This window comes from Eumetopias jubatus, unplaced genomic scaffold, assembly GCF_037043125.1.
Source record: "Eumetopias jubatus isolate StellerSeaLion01/CBP00866 unplaced genomic scaffold, mEumJub1_p1.0 scaffold_14, whole genome shotgun sequence".
NCBI classification, from domain to species: Eukaryota; Metazoa; Chordata; class Mammalia; order Carnivora; family Otariidae; genus Eumetopias; species Eumetopias jubatus.
Genome location: NW_028274820.1, coordinates 46,754,119 through 46,779,630, shown reverse-complemented (window position 1 = coordinate 46,779,630; position 25,512 = coordinate 46,754,119). Strand labels below are relative to the sequence as shown.

The 25,512-nt window shown below is 35.1% G+C and overlaps 1 protein-coding gene across 1 annotated transcript in view; it reads left to right on the top strand.

The window, feature by feature from the left end:
• VWDE (von Willebrand factor D and EGF domains) overlaps window positions 1-24,166 on the top strand; it is a 71,360-nt gene extending 47,194 nt beyond the window's left edge. Inside the window, 15 exon segments of the mRNA XM_028117601.2 lie at window positions 751-891; window positions 3,271-3,840; window positions 5,233-5,328; window positions 5,410-5,505; window positions 6,525-6,620; window positions 7,230-7,325; window positions 8,551-8,646; window positions 10,964-11,059; window positions 11,161-11,239; window positions 11,241-11,254; window positions 12,019-12,114; window positions 14,390-14,493; window positions 21,708-21,822; window positions 23,044-23,150; window positions 24,014-24,166. Of these exon segments, the coding sequence (XP_027973402.2) occupies window positions 751-891; window positions 3,271-3,840; window positions 5,233-5,328; window positions 5,410-5,505; window positions 6,525-6,620; window positions 7,230-7,325; window positions 8,551-8,646; window positions 10,964-11,059; window positions 11,161-11,239; window positions 11,241-11,254; window positions 12,019-12,114; window positions 14,390-14,493; window positions 21,708-21,822; window positions 23,044-23,150; window positions 24,014-24,166 (1,955 nt within the window).
• The last annotated feature ends 1,346 nt before the right edge of the window (window positions 24,167-25,512 follow it).

The following is a 25,512-nucleotide window of genomic DNA, read 5'->3' as shown; positions in this document are numbered from 1 at the left end:
TTTCTCAACTCTGTCAGAGGCATCTGTGTATTTAGGAAGATGCTTGTTAATACAAAATATTTTTTTTTCTTGTTGGTATTGTTTACTTAGTTTTATGGCAGGCACCAGAGTCACTGACCATAAAATCAATACAGCACAGTTCTTATTCTTGAGGTTGCTAACTAGAAGAGGAAAGAGACACATAAGTCAGTATCAAGGACCAAGCTCTGTGGGAGAACACAGATGGATGAAATTGGTTGGGTGGGTATGAGACCATAGGAACATCTGTTAGTCACATCGGGCTGCCATACCAGAATAATACAGATAGGGTTACCTAAACAACAGAAATTTGTTTCCTCAGAGTTCTGGAGGCTGGAAATTCAAGATCAAGGTGCCAGCAGGGTTGGTTTCTGGCTTCTCCATGGCTGACAGATGGCCCCCTTCTTACTGTGTCCTCACATGTGCATCCTCCTTTTCTTAAAAGGACACCAGTCCTATTGGATTAGGGCCCCACTTATGACTTCATTTAACCTTAATTACCTCCTTAAAGGTAATACAGTCACATTTAGAGTTAGGCCTTTAACACAAATAAATTCGATGGGACACAAGTCAGTCCATAACCTAAGGATTTGCTGAAGAGGCGACATTTAAGCTAGCTCTGTAATCAGATTTGTGAAGAGTTCAATCCGGTGACATTTTTATTGTATGTTCTTATTCACAGTATTTTGGTTTTATAATAGTATAATCTGTTTTTCATGCATACATCTACAGTTGAAACACAGTTTTTACATGAATCTACTACACATACTGTGGTTCTTACAAGTTCTAATAAAAGTGAAACTAAGGAAGAGAATGGTAAAAATGCCGTACAGAGAGAGAGGCGTGTTAAGTCAACAAATGGAAATGCTTCTAGTAAGTAATGGTCTTGCTAAAATCTAAGGATGAGTAATACCTCCCTTTTATTTTCCAGAAGACCAACATATTTATTCCTTAGGAATTTTTCTTTTCAGAAAGATCACCTAAGATAATACAATGCAGTTTACAAATTGTTCTTTTTCTTGCTAATCCATTGACTCCTTTGGCTTATATTCTAGAAAAGTGATGCATGTTGTATAATGAACAAATGATATTTAAGGTCATTTCAGAGAAGCTTATGATTGGAAGTGACCCTTTCAAAGTTGTATTTTGTAACTCCCTGGTCATTCAACATCAACTCAAACCCTAAAAGTTACAAGAAGTTCATTATTTCATAAGGCCTTTTCTTTTCTACAGTGCTGTCTTTATAACTCTTGATTTATTCAATTAATATTCTGATTGTCTTCACAAAGACCTTACACATTTTACATTAGCTTTCTTTATGCTTTTGCCTTTTGTAGTATTGGCTATTCATCTTGCAAGATTACCACTGCACTTACTTATTTTGCAAGGTATCTTTGTCGATTACGGCAATATAGGAAAGCTATCTGGATTTTGATTTTTTCATGTATCCAGTTGCCTTATTAAACACTCTTATTTACACTATTTTTATAGTTGATTCTCTTTCTTGGTTTTATAAATAGACAATACCTCTTGCCAATAGTGAGTTTGTCTCTTACTCTTATTTACTTTCTTATTATAGTAATTATGATTTAGTCTGTATTTATGATATACCAGCACTGTAGACAACTGTTATTTATATATGATCTCATTCAGTCCTCTCAATAGCTATAGACTGTAACTGTTAATTATTTACATTTTACAGATGTTACTCATCTGTACAGAGGCATAGATGGGTTAGGTATTCTCTTCAGATTATAAGAGTTTGGAAAGGAAGGGAGATTTCAACCTGAGCAGTCTGGCTGCAGTCCCGGCTCTCAAATTTGGGCCCTCATTGTAATGGCTGGAACCTCCAATGCAAAGTATGTAGTCAGGGAATTGTTTCTTAATGGTCTTAATGGAAATTCTTCTCATGTTTCACCATAAAGTATGATATCAGGGTAGGTTTCTGTTAGAAACCCTTCATCCAGTTAAGGGATTTTCCTTCCATTTGTTGCTTTCTCAGAATTCTTCGTAGTTTTAAAATAGAAGTGGTTTTTAAATTTTTATTGTTATGTTAATCACCATACATTACATCATTAGTTTTTGATGTAGTGTTCCATGATTCATTGTTTGTGCATAACACCCAGTGCTCCACGCAGAATGTGCCCTCTTTAATACCCATCACCAGGCTAACCCATCTCCCCACCCCCCTCCCCTCTAGAACCCTCAGTTTGTTTTTCAGAGTCCATCGTCTCTCATGGTTCATTTGAAGTGGTTTTTAAATTTTATCAAATGGTTTTTCAGCATCATTTATTACTTGCTATAATTTCTGTTAACCTTTTGTTAGGCTAACTTTTTCAGAATGTTTTCAACAGAAAATTGCATCAAATTACCTTTTAACATTATTTTAAAGTTAAATCCCGTGCTTTCTTTAGTAATATCATAACAAAATTATGTAATGTAATTCGGTTAGTAGAGATACAAGTCTATTTCATTCTGATGTAGTAGTCTGTAACTACATTGCTGCATTTGATTTGCTAGTAGTTCATTTAAAATGCTTATGTATTTTCATAAATGATATTGACTATAGGATTATGCCACTTGATCAAATGTTTATAAAACTTTGCATCTCTTTCTGTGTATTGCAAAGGTTTTATAAAATATTCTTTCCTTGATAATTTGGTAATTTTTTTTCTACTAGATCATCTGTCTTGGCTTCATATCTGGGGGTGATTTTAGATTATTTTTGTTTCTTTCATTGCAGTTGTTGTATCAACTCCTCTATCTCTTCTTCAATTTAATCATTTATATTTTGCCAAAAAACATGTTTATCTCATTGAGATTTCAAATTCTTAGTTTAAAATTATACATAGTATGTTTGTATAATTTAAAATTTGCTTCAGTTTATTATTGAACTGCTCACATGTCAGGAATACAAACGTGAGCAATTTCCTTTGCTTTGAGCCTCAGAGTATGAAGTGGTCAATAAATGTTTGTTGGCTATTTCCAACTCCTAATAAAATTATTAGTTATTGTTCTTTACCTTTTACACTGTTTAACATTCTGTGCACCTGGTATATCCAAATAGACTATAAATTCCTTGAAGGCAGGAACTGTATGATGACTTACTACTGCACAGCTCCTAGTATAATGGTATACCTGTAATAGACCTTAGATGAAGGAATGAATTACTTCATGTTAAATACTGTGGAAAGAGCAGAATATTAATAAATGTTATTGACTGACATTTCTTTTTCTTTTTTGTTTCTTTAGATATAAAATTTCAGCCACCATCAACAGATCATTCACCATCCGGTACAAACTTTACCCACAGTCCTGCTACTATCAAAAAGTTCTTGGACACAACCAGTGACATCTCGCACTTCTCATTAAAATTAGTTACAACTCAAATGAATAATTCAAAGAACATTATTTCCCATCAGATATCAGGTTTTGAACAGGCGGATCATACTATCAGTACAGATCTCAGTCTGGAGGAATTGGGAGTGTCCGTGAACAACCGTAGTTCTTTAAGCATTAACCCAAACAGTTCCCATGGTGAAGTAAAAGATATTATACAGAGCACCATCCAAACAGAGGCAGGAGGGCATAATTCTCAAATTTACAGGTCTGCCCAAGGTTTCACGCAGTATAAGGATGGGTTTGTCTCATCAGTTACCAGAGCCATCACTATTTTACCAGAAAAGCCTGGATGGACTAAAATATCAACTTGTGCTGAATCACCTTGTTTTCTTGGTGTTCCTTGTGTGCCAACCACAGATGGTCACTTCCGATGTGGATGCTGCCCATTTGGATATTATGGTGATGGTATCAATTGCAGAGGTAGTATGAAAACGCTTCAGAAGATGCAAAGAAAACTAGTTCACATTTAAGTAATTAAAAAGAGATGGTTTTCTACTTATTAATTTCTATTTACTCCATTTAGTTCACCAATTTCTATTCACTATATTTATTTATTATTTGTGTATATCCTCTTCATACTTCAAAAAAAAGTTAACATGGGTGTTCCTGAGTTATTTTTAAAAATAATGTCAAATAGTACCATAACTATATAATATATTATAAACATGTTTTTGAGTACCTACTGTGTTCCAAGGTCTATAGAAACATTCTTTATCAATTATGTCATATAATCCATAAAGACTCCACATATTGAGTGTTATTTTCCCATTATGCAGATAGGAAAGCAGAGCCTTAGAGGGCTAACTGACTTGCCTAGTATTAAGCAACTAAAGAGATAAAATAAGGATGTGAATAACATTGTGGTCTGGGTTCTTTTCAGCTCACAGTGGGCATTTAGCACTTTAAATTACTAATTCTGGTGTATTCACTTATTTTCATAAACTAGGTTTCTCTGTAATTCCTCTAGCTTTTGAGAATAAAACAAGTTGGGCATCACTTTAATTTTGAAAGGAGCATTTACTTCTTTTCACAATTATCAGTATTGTTTTCTTTGATGCAAATCAAATTTTTGGCTTTGATACTGCAGAAGCTATTTCGCGTTGTTGGTATTTTGTTACTTTGTTTTGTGTTATTTGTGTTTTGATTTGAGATTAACAAGTAATAGAGCTGTTGGGGTGTGTATTTCTTTGTTCTCAGTATTACTGAGAGGTACTTTCTTCTGTTTGTTTTTGTTTTTTTTGTAGAAATAGTGATAATAATAACTTTCAATACTTACATGTTTATAATATAAAACTCCATATTATTAATAAACAAAACAAAACAATCACATACATTTCAGTTACCTCAGAAAAAATGTTAAATGCCTAATAGAATATATCAGGTAGTTAAAGAAGCTTAAGGAATACAAACCTATAAACTTATGATGTGTTCCTAGCATCTTGCTCTTTGAAATTGATTATTCCTGCCATTTACCAGCATTTATCTGATTAGCATCTGAAACTTTACTGACCTCTGAAAAAAGACTGTAATCCCATTTATGACTAGCAGCCACCTTCAACATCAGGCTTTGGGAGTAATTACCACATATGGTACTTCTTTCTGACTGTATTAGTCATGTTTGTCAGTCATTCTAGTAGTAAAACAAATACAAGGGGAAAAAATAATTTTATAGATAAATGCAGTGGTTCGTGTTCAATAAGCAGCCTCAAAATTTTCCAATTTCAGAGAATATGACTTTTCCTATAAGTAAGTCTATGGGCAATATGTATATATTGTATCAACAATTCAGCCTTTTTTCGTTGATTTTTGCAGCCATTTGTAGACACCCATGTGGAAAAAGCAGGGAATGTGTTGCCCCAAACATATGCAAATGTAAACCTGGCTACATTGGTTCTAACTGCCAAACTGGTAGGTATAGCACTCACTAGTTTGCATAATGAATTTAATGGATAATTGACATTTCTAAAACATGAACTTTGTTTTATACAGCTGTATGTCATCCTGATTGCAAAAACCATGGAAAATGTATTAAGCCTAATGTTTGTGAATGTGCCCCAGGGCATGGTGGAGCAACCTGTGATGAAGGTGATAATTCAAATTAAAAATCAAATAAAAGAAGCAAAATAACACTATTTCCTTTAAAGCTTTTTTTAAAGATAATTCAGTTTTACTATGTCTGTACTAATATATACTCATTAATGCTGGCGGGGAAGTCTAAGCTTTTTAATGTTTATTAAAAATAATTTATTTGAAGCTTCTAAAAACTTAAATTTCTAAAATTAGACATCCAAAGAGTAAAGCTTATTTGTCCTTGGTAAAATTGTCTTCAGAAGTAATATTTTTGAGATTTAGTTATAAGGTGCCATATCCCTACATTTATTTTAGTTTCAAGCAAAGGACACCTGATTATTAAATGACTTGTCAAACATGGCTCCAAGAAAGTGCTGAATACCAAATAATTAGAACATATTAGGTAGTAAAAAGAACCCTAAAAAGTGAATTTCAAAAACATGTCTATAGCCATATAATTTTATTATTTTGGTTGAAATCTTAGGAGGAGAGTTAATGAAATGACATTTTAAAAATGGATAATATTTTAAAAGAACACATTTGTTATTTTTAATATTTTAAAGAATATACTTTGATAGATGGTACAAATAACTACTAATAAACTAAGAGCCACACTAAATACTTTCATGACAAGGCAAGTTACAAATTAACAAATTAAAATAAATCCAGAGTGAACTAAGAGAAACACTCAATATCGATAGCATATGAAAATAATTGTGGAAATATAGGAGTATTCCATTTTTAGGGCAGGAATGTGTAAGTCCAAGTCTCACTTCTCAGAAGAACCCCAAGATGATGCATTTCCATCCAGCTAACCAGAAGTTTTATAAACCAAAACATGCTGATGATTTGTTGGTGTTTTTAGAGTATGAACTTACATAGTCAATCCCACAGAACTAAATTTCATAGTAAAAGAGAACGGAGTTTATTATAAATTGCTCTTACAAGAAAGTTTCTTGTCGCTGTGATTCATAAATATAAACTGACCTTTTCCTAATTCAAAGCTGACTTAATAACATAATCTGTGTCCGCAGAACACTGTAGTCCACCTTGTCAACATGGTGGCACCTGCTTGCCTGGAAATCTCTGCACTTGTCCTTATGGTTTTATAGGACCAAAGTGTGAAACAAGTAAGCAAAACTCTCTTGCAGCCTAATGTAAGGAAACTGCTCCTTTGAATAGTTGATGTAAGGAAACTGCTCCTTTGAATAGCTCCTTTATCTTTAATACTAAGATAAACCCAAAGCCTAGTTAAAGGACATACATTCATGATTTATTCTGACAGTTCTCATTCTGCATGCCACCGGGAGCCCTGGGTGCCAGTACTAAGATAAAGAAGTTTGTTCTTAGAAGCAACTCTCTTCTTGACCCTATCCGTGACCATTTCTTTGAGATAATAATAAGAATTCCAGTTTGTTGATTTGCATATAAGTTTATCTTGTTTAATTTATATCTATGATTATTTTCATTAGTAACTAACAATTTTCTCAAAGAGCCAACTCTTGTTTACCATTCAGCTCAATGATTTTCTTCCTTCCCCAACTCTATTAGCAAAAAATAGCTGAATGTGAGAATTAGAGACCATTTAAAGCCAAAGAATAAGTTATTTTTATTTTTCTCTCTGATCTTATTGATTAGAGGATGTGATTGGCAGCTACGAGCTAGCTAGGTAATAGCCAATAATATGGTCAGTTCCAAGCCTAATCTACCTTGCTTTTATTTTTATTCTACAACCTTAGTGGTTTGTAACAGGCACTGTGAAAATGGAGGTGAATGTCTTACACCAGATATTTGCCAGTGCAAGCCTGGCTGGTATGGACCTACTTGTGGTACAGGTAAAATCAGAAATACGTTCAATGAATAAATCAGTTAAAACAAATTTAAGGTGCACCCCAATATCCTAAAGACCAGCACCCCAAAACATAAAGCTAATCTGACAAGATTGGTATGAAGTTTTATTAAAACCCTGTCTTTTGATTCTTTTTCTTCTTGTATCAGACCATAGAGAGTATTTCAGCTTTACTGTTATCCAGGCCCAACCAGTCTTTTTTTTTTTTTCCTTTATATTTCCATCATCCACTTGCCTTATAGTGGAGAGAAACAAATCTGTGTTACATCTCCTAGATCTCTTTCAAGTTTTTTTTTATCACAACACAGACATTCTGTTTCATGAAACATTCAAGCAATTAAGGTACACCATCCCATTATTCTGTTTCTTTACCCCAATATCAGGCTTACTTCTTTGCCAGCATGTTTGCAGTTATCTGTGTATAATCTAATCCATTGTGATCTAATGACTTTTCTCAGCATAAATTTAACTTAATGCTTATAGCTTGCCAACTATGTGTGAAGCATGATGCAAGGGGGAACAAAGATCAATTTGATTTTTGCCATGACTTCAAATAGTACATCATTAGTGAAGGAGACACAGGATACAGTTATTCAAAAAGACTATGATACAAGTTGGATTATAATAAGTAATGTAATTAACGCACAGTTCTTGGAAGCAGAGAAGACAGAAATTCAGTCTGGCAAGTACAGTTTGGAAGAAAATAGTATTGAGGTAGGCTTTGGAGGATGGGTAAAGTCTGGGTTAAAAATAGAACTGGTGGAACAAAGGTAAAGAAGCAAAAACAGAATGCTTTTGAGCATGCTAGGACTTGAGTGCAGTGTTTCTATTTGAATGAGGAAGGAGACTTAAAGAGTTACACATTTGGCCCCATGTATTTGAGCAGATTACAGACCATCCAGTTAGTGCTGTTGAAATGTCTTCTAATTTCTCATCATTTTTTCAGCTTACAGAGGGCATTCTGAATTCTAATCATAACCTCCATATTCTTAGCTTGGTATTATTTGTAAACTTAATGAACAGACTTTCAAAGCTATTATACAGTTATTTCATTCCTCTTATGTTTGGCAAAGTCAAATTAATTATAGTTTATGGGTTTTACTTGCAGTAAAAATAAAATATTTCATTATGCACCATTTGTACTTCAGTGCAGCTTTCATTTTTTAAATAATAAAACTTTTATGATCTCTCTTTCCCCTGCCGTTCATTAGCTTTGTGTGACCCTGTTTGCCTCAATGGTGGTTCCTGTAATAAGCCAAACACTTGCCTCTGTCCAAATGGATTCTTTGGTGCACAGTGTCAGAATGGTAATTATTCTTTTTTTCTAAATAAAAAGGGAAAGGCATAAACAGAACTCAGAGTAAGCATAAGACAAGTCTCAAAGGGGAAGATGCTATTTTTTTTCTCTATTTCTTGTGATGTTGCCATTGTGGTCACCAAATGACCAGATCTTGGAAATGTATGAGTTATTATGTAAAATATTTGTATTTATTCAACATATATTCGGCTCCTGACCTTGTCTGTGTAGTTTTGTAGGATCGAGGTCTGAACCAAATAAGCAAACTTCTCTTGCAGTCTGTTGTGTGTAGTGGTGTCATTTTTATGGCCCTTGCGACAAAAGTGTTTGATTAATGGCCAATCTAAGGTCTACTATTATCTTATTGTCTTTCAACTTTAGTGTTATTAAACATTTATGAAAAGCTAGCTATGCACAGCACTGTGCAAGGTGATATGGGCACATAAAGACGAATCATTTCCCCCTTCGTGGCCTGCTATTTTAACACTTTCCCTGGTATAGTAATGCTACAATTTTTTTGGAATAATGAGCACATCCTGAGGCTGACAGTGTAGGCATGAATGAATGTCAATAAATTAAATTTAAAATGTATTTTCTACATCTTCATATCTTTGAGTTTATGCAAAATGCAGAGTAGATTCTTAGTAGAAACATGTCAGAACCTGTCATAATTTAATTCCTAAAACATACACTTTCCTTGCCATGTTATACTTCGATGTGATTTCATTTCTTTTATTTGGAGGTTGGCTAGAATTCTTAGGTTGCACTTGAGCTAGAGAAGAAACCATCGCTGAAGTACTAGCTTCAAAGCAAATGAGTTTTTCTAATTAAGATTTCCTTTAAGGAGCCAGTTTGTGAAATGGGAAGAAGTAAAGACTAAGTTAAGGCAAACCTTGAAAACCAAGCAACTACGTCTAAACCCGTATTTATGAGCTGTAGGTGTAGTTTTGACTGAGAACATAAGAGGGTATTAAAAAGCTGATAACTCTCATGCTCCTTGCAGCAGATGCAAGATACAGTGAGAAAACTTCTCTAAAATTTATATGCCAACCAAATAACTGGGAAAGGAGGAAATCTCTAAATTATTAACTATTAAACTAAAATTTATCTGTTGAACATATGTCATGTTGGCAGGTTTTGGAGTAAGGTAGCCTCTAAAACTTCTAGCTAGCATGGATTTTGGAATTTACTTAAAATCTCCAGGATCAGACTTCCTGACTTTCAGGTTTGAACTAGACAGTTGATGTAAGGAACAAGTGAGACGTAATACTGTAAGTGCATGGCTAGCTACCATAAATAATAGTACAATTGGTTTTTTAGGGTTTTTTTTTTGCGGGGGGGAAGGGCAGAGGTAGAGGGAGAGAGAGAATCTTAAGCAGACTCCATGCCCAGTGCAGAGCCCAATGTGAGGCTCGATCTCACGACCTTGAGATCATGACCAGAGATCATGACTCAAATTAAGAGTCAGGCACTTGACCGACTGAGCCCCCCAGGTGCCCCAGTACAATGGTCTTTAAGACATGCTGCAGAAGATGCAGAAGAAATAATATGATCTTTATTATCATATCAGGGAAAAAATAAGATTTAAAATTTCCAGACAGTTTTGCTTATCATTTTTTTTAATAAAGGCGTTTAATTGTCATTCTGGAAGAAACATGAAGCAATAAAAATCCTCTCAAAAAAGGTAATAAATATTAACTTTTGAATTCTATGGAGCAGAATCATATACACAGAAGATACTAGTACAACATAGTCAAGGTTATCCAATAAATAGTCCTAACAAAGCCAAGGAATTACTGTTAAAAGGATTTTTCACTAAGCATTCACAGAAATAAATCACATATAAAGCTCTGCCTTTATGACCTCAGTAGGTATTCAAGTCAACTTAAAATTATTTTCCAAAAATCATGTGACAGATTGTTGAGATTTTTCTAATTTCCACAGGAATAGATGCATTTCTTATTTTGAGCCAGGGTTTGACTTATTTTCTTGGTTCTGCCCCGATCATTTCACTCTTTACTTCCAAGAACGGTGAAATAAAAGATCAGGTTCATAATTTAAGCACTATAATACCAAAGATGCCGTTTGTTATGAACATTTCATCAATACATTTCAAATTGTGCTAATCCACTGGCTGCTTAGAGCTATGAGCATTGGATTTTATGATTTAGAAAGGATGGTTTTAATGACTTGCAGTTGTGATCTTTTATTTTAATAGCACATTTCTCTGCCTTATGACCTCATAGATAACAAGCACATGAGGCAATATGTAATATATAATAATTGGAGATGTAATATTCACAGATTGCTGCCATGTGTTCTTTTAGCTATTTGTCACCCTCCCTGTAAGAATGGCGGCTGCTGCATGAGAAATAATGTGTGCACCTGTCGTGACGGATACACCGGTAGAAGATGCCAAAAAAGTAAGACACCACTGAATGTATTCGCCAAGCACAGGTAAAGCAAACACATGAAAGAGCAAAAGTATTGCTATTTGAGGGCTGTTTCATCCCTTTCCCTGAAGGTATCTGTGATCCCATGTGCATGAATGGAGGAAAATGCATTCGACCAAACGTTTGCTCTTGTCCTTCTGGTTGGAGAGGGAAAATGCAATACAGGTAAGAAGAACACTCTTAAAATGTTAAAGCCTCATGAGAACATAAAGTAGAATTTACTACGAAGAGCATTTTCCTTGTTTATGTTGTGTTTTGTCTTTGTTTTTGCTTCTTTGTTCCTACCTTAGGGGATCCCTTTTTGAAAGAGTAAAATGCCAAGGGCTCTGAATTCATTCTTTCAGGTTAGCAGGGAAAGAGGATGTTCTGTATTTCCAGTCTGTCCGCTAGAATTGCCAGGATAAATGACAAGTCTTTAAGTCCTGTCTCCTTGTCTTAAGTAGAGGGCAGGAGAAAGTGTAAAAAATTACTGATTCCTTGACCCCATCTCAGACCAACCAATTCAGAACCTTCCAAGGTGGGGTGCCACGGCTTTCAAGTCTGGCTAGGTTTTGAGGTGATAGCAGCTCTCCTCATTCAAATATTTCAATTTTTTTCCTTTTTATAAATTACTCTTTAAAAGTACCAGCTATTACAATGTATTTGTCAAAGTGAAAAAATAAGCAACATAAGTGTCCAACAATTGAGGGAAAGTTAAATCCCAATGCATTCGATCAGTGGAATTTTATATAAGCATTAAAATCGCCTTATTCAAGAACCAGTAGTGACACTGAAAAATGTTCTTGATAAAATGTTAAGGGAAAAGCTCCTTTAAATCATTAACTTTAAACTGGTTCTCTTTTTTTTCTTTCGTGAAAATTTTTGGGGTTTATTCATGAGTAATTGACTAGCAAATTAAATTTTTAACTTGTTTTTATTTCTATTTGCAGCTATCTGCTTTCAGAAATGTAAAAATGGTGGTGAATGCATTGCTCCCAGTATATGCCATTGTCCTACCACATGGGAAGGAGTGCAGTGTCAAATACGTAAGCCTACGAAATTTGTTACTCTGTTCTGAACCTGAATCTGTTATAATCATCAAACAAAGTATAGTGTGAGAAGAAATCATAGAAAAAAACAAATCCCGGCATGACAATCCATTCAAAAAAAGATTTTAGAAATAAATCTTATTGTTATACCCATTTAAAAGAAGAAAATATGGCAAAATATATTAAAATTTTATGTGACACAGTTAACTCCTAATTACGACCTGTGCGTTGCTTTTGAAGTTCTCTCATGTGTGCTGAAGAAGGTTTTTAATATACACTTTCAATATTTTTTTCATATTATGAGAAAAGTACATATCAATCATGAAAATCATAAAATATATTAGAAAGTTTTAAAAACTAAATTGTCCCAGATTCTACCACCTAGAACTTATTCCTATTATGACTTTAACGTGTTAATACATTTCCCTTAGTTTTGGTCATACATATTACATAGATGAGGTCTCAGGGTATTGAGGAAAATCAAATTGTATGTAATTTTAAAATTTATGAAAACTTGAAATAACATGTTAAAATATTAACAAAGATTAACTCAATGGGAAAAACTGGAAATCCCCCCAAAATATTTTCAAATGATCAGTAATTATATGATCTCAAAACTGGTGATCCAAGTCCTTTGTAAACTGAAAACATACAGTTGCAAAATGATCATGTATTTTTATTAGAAATCCCTGCCCTGTTTTTTGATGTTTTATGAACCACATTTGTTTCCATGTATCAGAGATTCTGCATATAGCTCCCATGACTCTTTGACTTTATTTTATTAGTAACTGCTATTATAATTTATACATTTTTCATCCTAAGAAAATATTATCAAAGAATTCACTGAATGCTACTACCTGCTTAAGAAATATCTGCTCAAAAATCAATAATTCTTATTGGAAGTTAGACGTGATAAACTGCTAGAAAAAAGAGCTATCACCCTCAATTTGGGCTTCTTATTCTAGGGAGAGGTCTTTGTGGACACAAGAGAGAATGAAGAGATGTTAAAAGCACATTAGTGTGGGAAGGTGCCCCAGTGAGTGTGGGTTGAAGTACTCTGCAGCACGATATGCACTGTAATTGTGCACCTTGCAGCACTTCTATGTGAAGTTTTCAAAGTCCCTTTCCTCAAAATGCTTTATTTCCAACTGTCCGGAAATTCTAAATATTGACGTTTTTTGAACAAGATGTCTTATTGCCATCTGCTGGAAAGTCATTGTAACAAATATTCAAATCTATGATGTCTGTGATGTGAAAAGTACTTCCTTACTGTGGAGCTTTGTGCATGACAACACCTGCCCAACCATACCCAACAGCCCTTAATGTTGCACTTATACCAAAGTGAATATTATTCTTGAGTTACATAAGCTTTCCTTATGAGCTATGAAAGCAGGTATCTCTCCCATGAAAAATAACTATATTGTATGTAATTTTATATTATGCTTATTTTCACTCAGTATTACTTAAAAGCATTTTCCACGTCCTTCAAAACATAATTTTGAATGAAATAGTAAGTTCCATAATATATATTTTAAATATAACGTAATTTAGATATATATATATAATTCACTTGATTTTTGCCTTTATGTTGAACATTGTAGTCATTTATGTTATTACTCTAACAAGCATTTTCTCTCTGTAAGTGGGCAGTTGGATAGATGATAATATAGGTGGTTAGATTAGATAGATAGATGATAGATAAATAGATCGATATTGAGGTATATTGAGATAGATATAGGTATTTTTAAGTTTCCTGAGAAGAGATTTTTTAAGGAAGAAATTGCTAGTTTAAAAATTCTTAGGAAGTTTCAAATACAGTTGTTTCACATTAAACTTCCAACGATAGTATATTCAATTGTCAGTTTTTGCGTACACTGGCTGATACTGAATTCTTTTGAACGTTGCTAAATTATCAAAAAGCAAATTATGAATGTTATTTTATGTTACTAATTTGAATCTTCTCTCTAAAGAAAACAAAAACCTATACCTAATGTTTAAAATGTAGCCAATGGAAATTCTGTTTGCTTTAATAATATCTTTAAAGAATTGTGAAACTGATGTGTTGAGTTCTGGCTGTTTTGTTTATAAATGTGTATGAGTATGTGTGTGTGTGTGCTCTGGCCACACAAGGATGGGAGTGTAGTTGGTCATTCATAAAAATCTTACGACTATTTTACAGTTGAGTTGCTGAATGGCTTCAGACCACCAGAGTAGAATATTTCACAAGCATTTGTGTCAAAGGATGGTAATGGTAAAAATTTGTGTATTGCAGCAATTTGCAAACAGAAGTGTCTTTATGGAGGCAGATGTGTATTTCCCAATATGTGCTCTTGTCGCGATGGATATTCTGGAGTCAAATGTGAAAAGAAAGTACAGGTACTTTAAATTTTAAACAGAAAATAAATATTAGATATGGACATCTGTCTACTCAGATATTCTGCTTAGCAATTGACACCTATCTGTTAATGTTTATTTCCAAATTAAAAAACATGCAAGGATTTATACTGTCTGCCTCTGAAACTAAAAATAATATTTTCGGGTCATGATAGGGTTATCTTAATATTCAAACTTTTGATGTGTACTTAAGGAATTTTAATGTTTAGATATGACCTCAAGTGTAATATTCTGTTTCATGGCACTGGAGCTGAAAGAGAACAAATTTTCCCCAATATGAACTTAAGACACCGCTAATTTATATTTTTGTCAAATAGTAGATAAAAAGGCTACCTTCACCCCTCCCCCCATTTTTTTTTTTTTTTAAATCCACCACTTTTAAATCCAGGGCTTCATTGATTTGAGGATGGGTTGTGTGCCACAAAAACCTGTCTATCCTCATTCTTTTCCGAGACAGTATTTCTTTCTCTTACTTGCTCCCCATTAAAGGCCATTTCAGGGACACCTGGGGGGCTCAGTCGGTTAAGCGTCTGCCTTCCGCTCAGGTCATGGTCCCAGGGTCCTGGGATGGAGCCCCGCATTGGGCTCCCTGGTCAGCGGGGAGTCCGCTTCTCCCTCTCCCTCTGTTGCTCCCCCTGCTTGTGTGTTCTTTCTCTCTCTCTGACAAATAAATAAATGAAATCTTTAAACAAATAAAATCCATTTTGGGGAAAGCAGTAAAAAAAACTCTTCATATCATTAGAATTAGGATTTATTTTTATTTAAAAAATCAAGAAAACAAAGGAAAAACATGCTTTCTCAGAGTTTCTGATATTGTCCCGCACTTACTTAGAAGGCCAGTGATATAGAATCCTCTATTTTATTTTATTTTTTAAAAGATTTTATTTATTTATTTGAGACAGAGCACAAGCAGGGAGGAAGGGAGAAGCAGACTCCCCGCCGAGCAGGGAGCCCGATCCCACGACCTGGGCCAAAGGCAGCTGCCTAAACAACGGAGCCACCCAGGCGCCTCTAGAAACATCTATTTTAAAAGTTTCTATGATCAAATCTGTGCTCATAAGATTAAACTAAATTTTATTTTGTCCCAATCTTAAATTTCTAAATATCTTCAGCCAAGGAATTTTTTTAGGCCTAATTCCTACATGTTCAAGGGTGGTGCTAATGCGGGGGGGAACAGAGCTCTCAAAAATTTTTTAATCTGTATTAGTTTTTACTTAAAAAGCAATTATATGCTATTTAGCACTTCAGAAAGCCCTAGGGTTGTGAATATCAAAGTATGCTGGCGTGCTATAATTTGAAAAATGATAAGGAGTTTTCTTTTTGAAGTGGGATCCTGGATCGGTCTGGCGCAGAGGCCAAGCGCATGCGCACGTGTGTTTCTCCCTGCGCTGGTGTTCAGCCGGGATGCCTACCGCCTCCGTTTTGAAAACAAACACAAACAAGCTCATAACTGTACTGTGGTTTGAAAACCAGAAAACAAAAGTTACGGAGTACCTATTGGATCAGCTGTTGTTGAGAACAGTAAATGTAAAAACGTGAATTCCCTGGTTCAAAGGCCGCGTACACGTGTATTACTTTATTTGGAGATTTTTATGGCACAGAAATCCTATGACCTCAAAAGCTTTCAACTTCACTCTGACATACTAAACTAGGTGACTTCTCTATAACCTTTTTAAAATATATTTCTTTACTACCTGAATCCTTCATCAGATCATCTTCATCCCCGCTAATGGTGCTTCTGAGACGGCATCTGGAGCCATATTAAGGAAGGAAAGAACAGCGGGTCATGGGGAAGGGAAAGGAAAACAAAAAAGAGATTAGCTCAAGGACCCCATGTCCTGCTTTCCTATAACCTGCTCTTCTAAATTCTTGACTTTAATTCTCACTTGAGCTTACTCTGTTGCTCATTGGTATCATTGCTTCCTTTGTTTTTTATATTTCTTTGGCTCCAAAACAGAAGGTAAAAATAAATTTCTTTTTAATTAGGAAACAAACTACCATTTATGAGCATTCACAGAACCCTTCTAACTCTTCCCTGTACCCTTCCTGCCTACCTTCCTGGCCCTTCTTCCAGCATCTTGAGGTAGTGGAGGGAAAAGAAATGGAAGATAGTGATTGAGTTGCCAGAATTTCAATCAAAACAACAACAGAACGAGAATTACTAGCTAGAAACAAAGGACACAAAGGGGAAATTGGGCAGAGGAGGTGCTAAAGAGGGGTGGGTTTATGAAAGGCTTTCAGAGGCTTCCGAAATTGTTGCCCAGCTCCAATAGGTACATTTAGTATTGGCCCTGCCACTTGTTCACTCTACGACCTTCAGCAAGGTATTGAACCCCTCCGAGCCTCAGTTTCTTCATCTGTACTGTGGTGCTAATAACACCTAATCACAGGGTTGTTAAAGGACTAAATATGTCATCACAAGTGGCTGGTATGTAAAAGTCACTGTGTAAGTTGGTTAGTTGATTATTGGTTATTGAACAGAAGAATAGACATGGAGAAGGAAAAGTATGAGGAAAGAGACTGGAGAGAAACGTTGACATGCACTGAAAACAGTCTTTTCCTGAAAAGTATCAGGAAAAAAATGTACTGGGTTTTATTGAGCATGGTTGTTTCTTGAATGTAACCTTTGGTCAAGATGGAGTCATGTAGTCTCCAAGCTCCATTTAGTCACAACCGTTTTGATATGTATGTATGTATGTACGTATTAAGATTTTTTTTATTTGACACAGAGAGAGACACAGCGAGACAGGGAACACAAGCAGGGGGAGTGGGAGGGAGAAGCAGGCTTCCCACTGAGCAGGGAGCCCGATGTGGGGCTCGATTCCAGGACCCTGGGATCATGACCTGAGCCGAAGGCAGACGCTCAACGACTGAGCCACCCAGGCACCCCGTTTTGATATTTAAATATGATCTGGATTAGATCTCAGTTTTATGAAAGCAGTACTTAGTCTCCAGTGGCAAACATAGAACCAAGAGCTTTCTGTATCACGCCAGAGAGAAAGAGGTGGCAAATAATGAGCAAGGGTTAAACAGTTTTCTAATATTCATTGAAACTTGGTTTCCTTCTTCCTACTACAGACAAAACACCATTAATATCAAGTATGTGAATCACAAGCCTGTCTTAAGAATGAAATTTTTATTCAGAAAAAGTTGAAGATAACTACTTGAAGTTTATTTGAGCATAATTTTAAAAATTATTTTAAAGACTGAAGAAACTAATAACATACAGAATGGTCTTACCTGTCATTGTTAGAGAAAACCAAAGAAGAAATTCAGGTAATCTGAATTGCCTTTGAAATGTGATTTGATATTTACATATTGAGATGATGTATCTGATATTCTAGACATTCACATTATCTAATAAACTGATTATTTCCCAGTTCTTACTGTGATGGTGTCTCTATCACCAGGGATCAGTTAGCATAACAGAAGCCATTTGATGTATCCATATATAAAGTGTTATGCAGAATTAGGAACTCTCAGGACTCTTGGAAGAGCTGGGGGGGAGGGTGGGGAGAGGGGGAGGTAGAGGTCAGGAAAGCAGCCACTGAAGGTCAGAGAGGTAGGTATCGAAGATGTTAGCCTAAAGCACCAAGCAGATGCTTTTCAGCTTTCTTGGAGCTGCTGCAATACTTGAGAATCTTTTAAAAACTCCACCAACTTCTCAAGCAAAGCGGGTCATTATAAAAAATTTGTTGGAAGACCACTGTGAATCTTTTATCTATCCAAATATCTAGCTGCAAACACCTTTGAAAAAATAATGACTTCCCATTTCTATCTTCTGTCTCTCTGGAAAGCTTTTGTCATCAGCAAACTCTAACCCAGAACCACACAGAAAAGGGGATTCTAGAAAATGTAGCTCTAGCCTTACACAAAAGTGACAGTGGTACCAAGGAGACAATAGTGAGCTAACAGAAGACATACCCTGCATCTTAATTGCTTTGGACTATATTCCGGAGACTAAAGCTGTCATTTTTCCATGATAAAAACACCATATTTAATTTTGCCTGTTTTTCCCTTCCAGTCTTTCTATTGCTCTGACCTGTACATTTCTGGACAAGGTGGAAGAAATAATGAAATTTTGGTCTTAGAAGACTTACTTGGTCACTGGGCTGATATGTAAAAAGAGCATGAGGATGTTGGTTTCATTTTTCCATTCTTTTGGTACCTTGATCTGTTTTGGTGTAGAAGCAAGAGAGAAACTATCACAAATCAAACCCTTCTACAAATACCAAAAGAGAAGTGAATGCTAAATAAAAGCAAAATGTAATGGCATTAATTGTTGGGGAAGAGGGTAACGTCAACAGGTATATACATATAATTGAAAGATTGGTCTCGGAGATAAAATAAATATAGGTTATCTACAGTTATAAATCTTTCCTATCTCATATTTGACTCAAACTGTTTGTCTTTTTCAGAAAATATTTTAATTTTTTTAAAGATTTTTATTTTTATTTATTTATGGGAGAGAGAGAGAGAGAGAAGCAGACTCCCTGCTGAGCAGAGAGCCAGACTTGGGGCTCAATCCCAGGACCCAGAGATCATGACCTGAGCCTAAGGCAGATGCTTAACCAACTAAGCCACCCAGGTACCCCCAGAAAATATTTTAATTTGAACATATCTATTTAAATCATACAAGTTCACAAAACTCATTTTGTTCTTTTAAGTGGAAATACTCAACGTTCCTAAGCCATGTTTAAAGTATCAGATAAAGCAAAACATTATTAGGATAAGATTATGCTAACTTTGAAAAGAATCTTGTAAGTAACAGCATTCAGTGTCAGAATTAAAGAGATTTTCATTTATTTCATATTTACTGAAAGGTAGTTTTAAAGAATTATTTAAGAAAACACAATGTTTCACTGTGTTTTATTTTGTGACCAAAAGTACAGATACTTATATGCAAAATAAACCTTTGACAATTAGTGTGTGCAATTTTTATGCTCTTATAAAAATATAAGTCCTAGAAAGAAAAAACCACTCTAGATAAAAATGAATACTTTTTAAAAGTTAATAATTAGAATTGAAATTCCTACAAAAATAGATGTAATAAAAATAGATATAATTTTAATATTCATTTCTTTGTCACCTTTGCTCAGTATACAACATAGCAACCAATAGCCTTATTAAATTAATTTTCAATGTATTTTTTTATGGTTAAAAAGTTATAATTCCTCAAGGATTTATTCTGAAATGTCTAAACCAACACTTTAAATCTTTCATAAATATTTTCTAGATCCACACCAAGAACCCCAAGCTACAATTAAAATATTAATCAGTAGACTGTCCATTTATAATAGATTTAATGGGCCTGTACATGCTAATAATGAAGAAATGCTATGGTTTACAGATTTTATATAAAAGCACTCCTTACAAAAGCTAATGATTCATGCAAATGAAAGTAATGTTTTGGAAATATAATGTGAGTTTAGAAAAGCAAGTAATTTGAAAAATTTATGGAGAAAGAAATTTAATTTTTTCTTACTTCTTGATATTTTCACATTTATTGACTTTAAAAATGTATTGTCCAGATCCATTTGGATAATACTTTGAAGATAATGAGTGTTTGAGAACTTAAGCAAAAGTACTTTAAAATGTGTACCTTTCAATGTTTACCTTATAAATCATTTTCCAAAAAGAATTCAGATTATAGACCTTGTTTAATATGCTTGGCTATTTTGTGTTTATTCACGTTAACATTTAAATGAAATGTTTGCATTGTCCAATATTCTGATCCTTTCTTTGACCCTCTATTTAAAATACAAACTTCTCTAAACTTTAAAATATCCCTACTAACCCTTATTCTAAAATGTTAAAGTATCATAATCTTTTTGATAGAATTAGAAATATATCTTATTTTTCATATTCATTCAGAAATTATAGAACTTACCCAAATTGCAACATACATAATAAAACTTTAAATTTCAGGTTAGAACTGTATGGAAATGTTTGGAGCCTATACTGGAACATGTATATATATTATATATATTTTATAAGTATCATTATAACTATGTAATTGTTTTAAAGTATTTATGTGCTAGAGTTTAAACCACATTTATTTAGTTAAATTAATATAATATTTTCTTTCCTTTATGCCACTTGATTATTCATTCCTTATGATATGCATGCCACTTATTTCTAAAATGAGATGAAGTGACCTAAATATTAAGCATGTTAAGTGGGAAAAAAACAATAAATACAGAAAACCTGAGAAAGGAAATACTGTATTGTATCTACAATGTTATAATATATAAATAAGCAAATAATAGGCAATTATAAGATTGTATTTTTTAAAAAAGAGGACTAACCATGTGTTCATATAAAGCTTAGTAGATGATCTAAGTGGAATGTATTAATTAATTCTTATATAAGAGACTTTGAATAGCCCTGTAGCTGATATTTTCTACTTGCTGTTTGCAAATGATACTGAAAACAACTCAATTCTTGTTTATAAAAAAAGAAAAGCCTGATAGTCTTAAGATTTTTTAAGTCTTCAACACATTTTCCTCATCTGATGAGGTGGATGAAATGGTGTATTTGTAAACAGCAGTAAAATGCAGTTGTGCTAAAATTACTAATATTTAACATTGAATAAGAAATATCTTACAAAGCCTTTTCCTAGATACCTTCCATCTTTCATAGAACTCGGCCCTTAACCCTGAAAATGGGCGCAAAAACTGAGCCTGTTGATGACTTTGTCAGTTTCCCCCCCCAGTTTTCAGTTTGCCTCCCAAGGACCTCCTCACAAAACTCTTCATTGATGTTGAAAACGATGGACAGTATCGTTTTGTGGGTCAACACCCACATCCTCTAATTATCTGTTCACAATGGCCTGGACTGCTCCCGAGTTTGCTGGGGCACGTATCCCTGGTGTTGAAGAGTGGGTAACTGTCCTCAGTTTCCTTCATTTTCTACCTTGTCTCACTTTGGTGAAAACTGCCTCCCTTCTCTAAGGTACGAACCATCAAGTTGAAGTTTTAAGTTTGAACTCCGTGAAAATGGTGACTTAATAAAAAAGGATACAGAAAAATCTCACAGAGCTCAAAGGCAAGATGTGAAGTTGGGCTTAATGAGAACCGAAAACAATCAAGAAAATAGACCCACTCTATTCTCTTACTGCCTAGATCTACTGCATAGATATCTCCTCTTGGCTTTTCTGTAAATCTCTACTCTCTTTACTCATTGATCCACCTCAGGATCCAACAAGGCCACCAAATCTACATGGCAATCTTTCAGTTCCCATAGCAGCCACCCATTGGCTAGAAAACAGTCATTTAGTTCAAAAGTCCAGCGTGAGAAAAACCTCAGAAGGTAATGAAGAGTCAGAGGATAAGTGTCCATCCCTGGGCAATCAGCCATGATCACAGCCAGAAGAGTCATATGGATGGAGCTGCCTGGGTTTAGGCTATGAGGAAGTTCCCATTCTGAGGTGGGCATATAACACTTCTGAATACAGGAAGATCCCAGTATGCCGTCGTTTTCAGAGTTTGACTTTTGTGATGCTGAAATTAATTGAGGTAGATAATTAGGCCAGAATAGGCCCCTATTCTTGAGAAATTATGGTAATTGAAGGCAGAAAATTGTTGTCAAGGGGAGTTTTTTATATTTGGGTTTTTAATTAATTAATTTAAAGATTTACTTATTTATTTTAGAGAGGGAGAGAGAGTGCACTTGTGTGCTCACAAGTGGGGGAAGGAGAATGAGAGAATCTCCAGCAGACTCCCCACTGAGGAGGGATTCCCTAAACGGGACTCAATCTCATGACCCTGAGATGATGATCTGGGCCAAAACCAAGAGTTGGATGCTTAAGTGACTGAGCCACCTAGGTGCCCCTGGGTTTTTTAAAATTTGTGTATTTGAGGCAGGTAAACTAAAGTCTATGAGAATAAATGTCTGTTAAAGGACAGTACTACATATGATACTATCTCCAGTCAACATCCATTTTATTTTCATAAATTATTCAGTAGTATACTATGAGAATCAGAAGTATTTTCTTAATTTAAAGTAGATCAATTATGTAATTATCAAATTGTCAGGCTACATTGAGAGAAAAAAAACTGAAGTATATTGAACACCACACTAGGGATTTTAACTAATATTAATTATTTAGACCTCACAAAATTATTGAGAGAAGGAGATTCATCCCCATTTTACAGATGAAGATCCTAAAGTCCAGAAAAGTCCATGTTTAATATCCTGCTGCTTATGTATTACAGTGATTGTGTTCGAATGCATATCTATCTGAAACCAAAGCCTATTATTTAACTGCATTGTATCACTTATTAAAAAAAAGAAAAAAGGCCAGGAATTTTCAATGGCTTTTAATGGCTCAGCACCACTTGATAATTTCAGTAAGGATTCCTCTTGAGTATCTCTTCCCCCATATCTTTTCGATCCACAGTACGCACTGATAAAGAAAACTATGCATGTTAAAATAAGAGGTTTTAATTTATTCACTTATCCAGCAAAAATATTTTTGAAAGGAAAACATTTCAAGAAGACTTTCTGAATTAGTAGCCTGTTTTATTTTAGCTGTGGAATATGCCTCCGTGTCTGGAAAGGTGTCTGATAAGGAAGAGCGCCCTGCAGAAATAGGACTAAAGACAGGAGGGCAGCAGGACATGGGCAGTGACTTTAGAGTTGGGGGAGCCTGAGTTTAATTCAGCCCCAAATCCTTCCCAGTGATGTGGACTTGCACAGAGAGCTTCACCTCCTTATATATTTAATTCCTTCCTTTGTAAGATAGGGGTAAATATTTATTTCATGGGATTACTGGGTAATTTTAAATCGAAAATGAGATTATTAGAAATGACTTTTCACAGTGACTGCCATCTAATAAATGCCAAATACATGGGTTTTATTATGAATATTTATCAATATTATTGACAATATTATTTGTTATTAATATTAAATTTATTATTTCTGTTGCTGAAAATAAATCCGTGCGACCAGCTGAAGAAAGGATGACAGGTAGACTCCCCCGCTTGGGTTTTAGGTTTTCCAATGATTACTGTATATTGATGTTTCTTGTTCCCTGATTAAAGAATGTACGTTTAAAAAAGCATTGATTAAACAGTATGTGAGTCGAAAACAAGACAAAATAAGTGAATGTAAATTTTAAATCAAGTCCGGCATACGATTAGTGAGACCAAGACTAAAAAGTCTTAAAAGCACCTGGCACAGAATGACTACAGTTCGTGAGCCGCATGCGTGCCAGGCTGGGTCCTGAGTGTTACAAGGGTTCGGCTGATTGCGCCTCCTGCCTCATCTGTGAGGAGGTGCTCTTCGTACGTAGTTCCGCAGCATAGAGCCCTCTGCGGGTCCTACGCCCTTTTGTCTTCCTGGCCCCTTCCTCCACCTACAAATATTTAAAATGATACTCTACAGGTGGGTTGGTAAAAAGGCCACTATATTAATATTACATTTTAAAACTTTTTTTTTGAGCTAAAACGTTTCCCCCGATTTTAAAAGAAATGAAAACATTTTCTTGAGCTTTTAAAAGTGCTGTGGAGCCTGGTCACTGCGCCTCCTGTGCCTGATCAGGAACGTGGCCGCCTCCCGGCGCAGCGTGCGGCGCACCACTGTACACCGCAGTTCTTCCGAAGGAGCCACTGTGCATGCTCTGAGAGAAGAAAAGAAAGGGAAGGCAAACTAGATGGCATTTCGCTTTGCATCTTTATCTTAAGGACCGCCTTCTTCATTGGAGAAACAGTTTTAACCGCAGCTGGAAAGCTTTTATAAAACTTCCGACTGCCGACTTTTGCCTGCAGGTGGTGCTAGATCCTCAGTTCCCAGGTAACACGCCAGAAATGCAAAAGGACCACTTTAGTAAGAGAGCATATGAAATATTTAATGCAAGCAGGACATTCTTCAAAATTAAAATTCTTCATTAATACAATATCCGCCTTTCCTGCGAGCCTAGATGGCTTTCATCGCACCTGGTGAGTAATCAATAACAACAGCCACTTGCCTGAGCGCGGTGAACAATTCTTTCAAGGATGAGGTGATTTACCCGATTTATACTAGATTAAAATTGTTGTGAGTAATATTAGTGTAAGCAGAAAAGCTTTTTGATATTCATAGATACACTGAACTTGGAAAATTCTAGCAATTTAAAATAGTCAGCAGTTTCAAGTATTTCAAAATTATACCTTATTTTCCCTGTCGTTAACAAATAATCCTAAATCAGTATGTAGCACACCCTGAGAGAGAGAGAAGAAAAAATCTTTGTAAAGGACGTTTTCCTGAATGTGCTCCTTCTTGGCACCATCATTTTGTCTGAAGTAAGTAGGGTCCCCTCAGCTACATGTCTTGTACGTGACAATACCTGAGGAATCTTTGACTCGAGACACTATGAACTTGAGAAAAATAATAAGACTTACTGGATACAAATATTATAGTGAGAATAATCCTAATTTATTTTATTTTTCAATTCCCTCAGATAGACATGACAGACAGATACATAGATCAAAATATAAAGAGTGGCTTCTGATATCAGACTTCAGTCTTCCTCACCATGGAATTGGTGGTAATCCTTGTTAATGTGGCCAAGAAATACTGTTATTCTAATTTAGATTCTCATTCTAGGGATCTAGGGATCTTCATCTGCATTTCCTTCACTGCTTTGGCTCAGTACTGCCTAAGTTATGATGTTCCTTTCTTGGTTAAGGGCTCTGATTACAAATCAAAGGAAATTCTTAGTGTTTGCTTATTCCATGGCCCCATGTTGTGCTTTTATTATTTTTATTTATTTGTTTTTATTTACTTTTTTAAAAATTTATTTATTTTAGAGAGAGCACACATGGGGGTGTGTGTGAGTTGAGGGGTGGGGGCAGAAGGAGAGGGAGATGGAGAGAGAGAGTCTCAGGCAGACTCTCTGCTGAGTGCAGAGCTTAATGGAGAGCTCAGTCCCATGACCCTGAGATCATGACCTGAACCAAAATCAAGAGTGGGACACTTAACCGACTGAGCCACCCAGGCGCCCCATCAAGTTGTGTTTTT